The 6,223-nt window shown below is 43.1% G+C and overlaps 1 protein-coding gene across 4 annotated transcripts; it reads right to left on the reverse strand.

The window, feature by feature from the left end:
* Window positions 1–1,432: 1,432 nt before the first annotated feature.
* Window positions 1,433–4,323, reverse strand: LOC123070027 (uncharacterized). Of its 4 annotated transcripts, XR_006433298.1 has the most exons (4): window positions 4,095–4,323; window positions 2,574–3,171; window positions 1,776–2,006; window positions 1,433–1,677 (listed from the first exon to the last, which is right to left on the reverse strand). XR_006433298.1 is itself a non-coding variant. In XM_044493031.1 (3 exons), exons 2-3 carry the CDS (start codon window positions 3,113–3,115, stop codon window positions 1,937–1,939), a joined length of 612 nt encoding a protein of 203 aa, XP_044348966.1. In that variant the 5' UTR covers window positions 3,116–3,171; window positions 4,095–4,323; the 3' UTR covers window positions 1,433–1,936. The 4 variants fall into 4 exon arrangements, 3 of the variants coding, with proteins under 3 accessions (XP_044348966.1, XP_044348968.1, XP_044348967.1); XM_044493031.1 differs by having other exon boundaries at window positions 1,433–2,006; XM_044493033.1 differs by having other exon boundaries at window positions 1,433–2,006; window positions 2,574–3,168; window positions 4,095–4,320.
* Between the last annotated feature and the right edge of the window lie 1,900 nt (window positions 4,324–6,223).

The raw sequence follows: 6,223 nt of genomic DNA on the forward strand, positions 1-6,223 counted from the left end.
CAAAGGCTCCCTGGAGTCCATAGGAGTGAGTAAGGACCACGTACGGATCCAAGTTGTAGCTCTGAAGATAACCTGCAAAAAGGTTAAAGTGTGTTGTCTGTTAAAAATCATATCATTCTTGCAATTCCATATAGCCCATAATAACGCACATATTCCAATCCGAATACGAGCCGCAGTAATCTGATCAACCCCAGCTAACCACATCCCAAACAAAGACGCAATATCAACTGGAGGATTAATATTAAAAGCTATATGAATCGTTCTCCAAAGTAACTTAGCAAGTGGGCATTCAAGAAATAAGTGTTGTACGGTTTCGTCATGATCACAAAAACAGCACCGCGAAGAGCCTACCCATCGCCTCTTAATTAAGTTGTCCTTTGTGAGTATCACTTGTTTGTGAACAAACCACATGAAGATTTTAATACGCAAAGGAATCTTAACTTTCCAAATATGCAGCGACCTTGATAGGGGGCCAGAGTTAATGAGACCCATATAAAAAGATTTCACCGTAAACCTCCCATTCGTAGTCAATTTCCATTGTATTGAATCCGGCTGATCGGAGAGTTGAACTTCTATCAATCTCCGAACCAGGTGCATCCAAGCGGTCCATCTCTCACCAACTAACACACGTCTGAATTGGATGTTCAAGGGAATTGTTTGAAGGATGGTACCCACGTAATCCTTCTTACGTTGCACAATATTATAGGGTGTAGGATATTGGATGGCCAAGGGCGTCTCTCCTAGCCACGTGTCCTCCCAAAATCTTGTTGACATTCCATTGCCAACCAAGAATTTGACCCTACGAAAGAACGGGTCCTTCGTGCGCATAAGTCCCTTCTAGAACGGCGAGTCAGTCGGTCTCATGGTAACCTGGGCTAGTGTTTTTGAGTGTAGATACTTATTGCGCAAGAGTTGAGACCACATGCCCTCTGGCTCAGTCTCTAGTCGTGGAGCCATTTGCTCATAAGACATTTGTTCTTGATTTCTAAGTTTTCAATACCGAGACCCCCTTGGTCTTTAGGTCGGCAAATGATATCCCATCGCGCGAGACGGTATTTCCGCTTGGCCTCATCAAACTGCCAAAAGAAGCGGGATCTAAAGAAATCAAGTCGCTTGCGAACTCCTTTCAGAATTTCGAAGAACAACAGTAGGAACATCGACATACTAGTCAGTACTGAGTTAATCAGGACTAGCCGGCCTCCATATGACATAAGCTTATCCTTCTAGCAGCTAAGTTTTTTTCAATTCATTCTTCAATACATTTCCATTCTTTATTGGAGAGCTTACGGTGATGAATCGGTATACCCAAGTAACTGAATGGTAAGGCACCTGATTCGCATCCAAACAATTGTCTGTATTTGTGTTCCTCGTCTTTGGCCTTCCCAAAGCAGAACACCTCGCTCTTATGAAAATTAATTTTTAATCCAGACAATTGTTCGAAGAGACACAAGATAAGTTTCATATTATGTGCCTTAGCCATGTCATGTTCCATGAATAGAATAATGCCATCAGCATATTGTAGAATGGAAACTCCTCCATCGACAAGATGAGGAACTAGACCCTCTACATGGCCATGCTGCTTGGCCCTGCCAATAATGACGGCCAGCATATCTGCCACAATATTGAACAGAAGAGGAGACATGGAATCCCCTTACTAGCAGCCTTGTATGTTACAACCTGGAGCATGTGAACACAAAGGAAGGAAAATAAGGCGAAAATAAATAAATGGGTCAAATCTTGATATGATACAGCGGGCATCAAAACTGCAACCCTACCGTGCAAGCTAGCTAACAGGAAAGCAGACATATAGGATCATCCTTTGCTTGTTTAACTTCAAGCCACAGGTATCACCCAGATTGTTGAGAAGTTGCCAGCGTAAGCATATCCTAGCAGAAAAGCTGCAGCTATCCATTGTTTCAAATGGCAGACGAAAAATCTACTGAATCACACACTCACATTTCCTGAAACCCTCATTTTCTAGTTCATCATCTGACAAACTTCCATCGCTGTTGAAAGAAACATAATCATTCAGTACTCAGAAAATATTATGGCTACAAGTAACAACCAGTGGGTACAAGACTTGTGAGCCAACAAAATAATAAAGCATGTGTCTGCACTCATGCTCAAAACAGATTGCAGTTAGAGAATCAATAAGTTTGAAAAGGTTGCAATTAGCAATCGAAGTAGTAAACTGGCCTTCACATTAATTCCAACAAACACACATAAATACCTATCAGCTCTATCGACATAGAGGAGGTGCATCATATGAATAAATGAGTGTAAATCGGAACAAAGTTGGAATCACTTTTGAGATAGTTGATGTACGATCCTTAATACTCCCTCCAATCCATATTAATTGACGCAGCTTTAAAGTTGTACTAAAGCTGCGCCAAATAATATGGATCAGAGGGAGTAGCAAAGTTCAACTCCACCAAAGTAGACAACTTATAGCACTAATAGTGAACTGCTTCTAGAAATGTGCTAAAATTTATAATCTACAAATAGACAAACGACAATGTACTATTTCTGTGCTGGTAATGATGAAAGAAGGGAATATAATTTTCAGACTGTACCTGGCTTCGAATTCCCTTATCTCAAAAAGCTCCTTTCCACATGTATCAGTCCATTGAACTTTTCTCCGTTCCATACCAGATTTCAAGGTTTGCACCTCTTCCAGTGACTCACGTGGTTCTTCACCTTCACTCACCACTATACAATGCTCTGACGAATCCCTTTTTGAGTTGCTCTTAAGACAACCTTTTCTCTCATCTCCAGTTATGGAACCATTAGTGGTAACCTTCTTGTTTGTTGAACGGGATGGCTCTTCCAAAGAGTCCAAAGTGTTGCTTGAACTCAATTTCGGAGGAGACGCCCCTTCGAGCTCCAAAGCAGTGCTACCGAAGCAGATGAAGGGAGCACACTTACGGGGAGCTTGGTTTTTCGTGTTAGCCAGATGATACACATGCTCAGCTTCCCCATCGACTAGTCGGTACTGACTCCATGCCTTGACAGGCTTCTCTTCTTCTTTCCGTCCAAGCAGCAAAAGAGCAAGGCCATGACTGTATCCTGAAGCTGACGATGAGAAGAAACCTCCTCCTTCCACAGCCAGTAGCATTTCCACTTCTCATCCAGGAACCATTAACTATATTCTTCTGCTCTTAAACTAGTCTACTGTGCTACAAGGGAAGCAAAATCAGATTCAATGCTCACTATACTTGCAATGGAGATATACACTACCGTCTCATGAATATAAATCAGTAGCAGAATATGAGCCGCACATCGCTTTGTCGAGTAGTAAATGACATAAATTCTACCATCTCATTCAACAGGGCATGGATATCTCTACTGCAGCAGGCATTCTTGTCTTGGCCCTTCGTTGGTTACTATGCAGTCAAGAAACAGATAAGGTTCCCAATTATATCCAACCTATCCAGTTTTAGCTGAGCAAATAATTGAAGAGTTCACCTAAACATGATCACATGCCTAATGTACTCCCAAACTGCATCTAAGCCTAAAGGGCTCTTGATTCACTCGTACCACACATATGCCATAATTAACCCGCCAATCCCATGCGAAAAATGCAATGAACCGGAGCGCACACTCTAACATACTTCTAAAGAGATTAAAAAAAACATAAAGAAACTGCAAATACAGATTGACAACAAGTTCATAATGAGCTAATCCCAACAAGATATGTTCCAAAGTACTCCCTCCGGAATTACTTGTCTCGGAAATGGATGTATCTAGTTCTAGATACATCCATTTCCGAGACAAGTAATTCCGAACGGAGGGAGTACACAACAATTGCTTCCTGACTGAGTTTCATAGAATACAAAAGAAAGAAAATCCGCAGCACCGAGCTAAGATCCCACTAATGCATAAACTGAAGAACAGGCCGAAGAGGTAGGCCTTCACACGGATCTAGCAACCAAGAACCAACCAAATCCTTAATAATCGGCTTAAGTAAGGAACGCATTGGCTAACACCAATACTCAACACCCAAACTAAGGACCTGCACGACTCGGATCCAAAAAAGAAGTCCGAAAAGTTTAAATCAGTGGGCGAATAAAATGCTACGGCTGAACGGATCGGACCTGGGGGAGAGCTACATTCCGATTGGGCGCAGCGGGGTTGGAGGCGGGGGGGCTATCGGATCTGAGCCTGAGTAGAGGATGCGAGGTGAGGAGAGAAGTGGAAACCGATTGTAGGGGAAAAAAAATCAAGAGGGGAGGTTGGAGTAGGAAAAGAGAAGGCACAGACAGGACCTCAGCGGCAGTTGGTGCTGTTCTGTCCTAGTGAGACTTGCTGCGCTGGAGACGATCGTTTAGGTTCGGGCCCTCGTCCAAGTTGACCTTGTGGGTCCGCACTGTATTTCTTTTTCTTTTTTGATTTTGAGAACACTGGGTCCGGACTGTAAGTAGGAGTAAAATGCATCTTTGATCCTTAAAGTTGTTGGCGATGTCTATAATGATTCCGGAACTCACAAACTGCTTCTATACAATCCTGAAACTTACAAATACGGACTCAGTATGGTCCTTAATCTTGGCAAACCGGTCCTGTGCTACGGCAACGCGTACGTATGGTGTACGCCACACCCGCCACGTCAGTATAGGGCCCACGACCAGCCGACTAACTGGTTCGCGGCACCGATTCCCTCCCAAATTCCTAACTCTAATATTTTTTCCCCTTTCGTTCCTCAGCATGAGCGGCGAGACCGAGTTCTCCTCTCCATCAATGGTGTGGGTGTCATCGGCTTCGCTCCTGTGGCTCGAGCCGGAGCTTGCGCGCAGGAGGTCGCCACCGCAAGAGGTAAGGCCATGTGCCGCGCGCGCACATCCGCCATGGATGCGCTGGAGGCACGATAACGTTGGCGCGTGCTGATGGCGACGGCGGTCGGAGATGGCGGCGATGCGATGACGTCGGCCGCACTTCTTCCCGTCATCGACCAGTGGTGGGTGCTCTGTATCAGTGCGAGTTCTGAACTTGTGAATATCAGGCTATGTATTTCTCAGTGTTATGTATGTTAGATTAGTGAACTTGGCCGTCAGCTTTTACATGAACTATATTTACTGCCAACAGTATGTGTCTCTTTTGTTATATGTAATGTAATGTCAGCTATGCAAGAGAACTATGTTAATGTCAGAAAGTGTTGTCCTTATCTATCCTTCTGTACTACATGCATGTGAAGTGCAGTTTGTACAGTACCGAGACCAACCTGAAGCAACAATTGAGCATATATGTGACTTAATTTTGCAGGACTACACATCACACAAATAAAACATCTTCTTGGATGAATTTTCACAATATGTAAGTGCATTTTGCAGGAGTACACAGCAGACAAATGAAACATCACATTGGCTGAATTTTCACAAGATGTAAGTGCATTTTGTAGGAATACACAGCACACAAATAAAATATGTCCCTAGCTAAATTTTGACAGTGTGTAAGTGCCTTTGCAGAACTACACAGCACACAAAACATCTCCATAGCTGAATTTTCACAAGATGTAGGCGAATTTTGCTGGACTCACAGAACACAAATGAAACTTCTCCATAGCTGATTTCCCATGAGATGCAAGTGCATTCAGTAGGAATCACAGAAAACAAATATAAAGACGATTTAACTAAATTTAGGAGAAGCAGACCAAGCGTATATGACCTGAACACCAAGCGTATATGATATCAACAGTACATAAAACACTGATTACAAGTTCTGCAGCTGACATTACTAGTTCATTAATAAAATAATCTAACCCTGACAAGTTCACACATGGCATTCAGCCACTCCTTAGCTCATCAAACATGTTAACTTTTCTTGGTTTTTTAAACCTTGACCTGTCCTAGTTGGAAGGTGCCCGTTTTGATGTTTCTGTCTGAATTTGCCAATGTTTCATGTTGTCCTGCTCATCCATTGCCTTAACTTTTGCTGCGTCTTCAGCCTTCTTTTTCTCATTGTTCTCATCCATGTCTTGCTGCTTTACTAAAGTTACTTCTTCAGCTACTCTCTTTCTCTCCTCCCCGTCAACAATCCTTTGTGTGTCTTGAGAATGGCGCTGCTGCTCCCAAGCTTGTTGTCTTGCAGCCTCCTCAGTTTGCAAATATTCTTGCCAAGTCTGCCGCCTCTCCTCCTCCTCTGCTTGATGTATAAGAAAATTTGCTTCCTCAGCTGCTTGCAACAACTTTTCTTCTTCCTCTTTCAGCTTTGCCATTGCTGCATCGAACTT

Source organism: Triticum aestivum, chromosome 3B (assembly GCF_018294505.1).
Source record: "Triticum aestivum cultivar Chinese Spring chromosome 3B, IWGSC CS RefSeq v2.1, whole genome shotgun sequence".
Classification (NCBI taxonomy): domain Eukaryota; kingdom Viridiplantae; phylum Streptophyta; class Magnoliopsida; order Poales; family Poaceae; genus Triticum; species Triticum aestivum.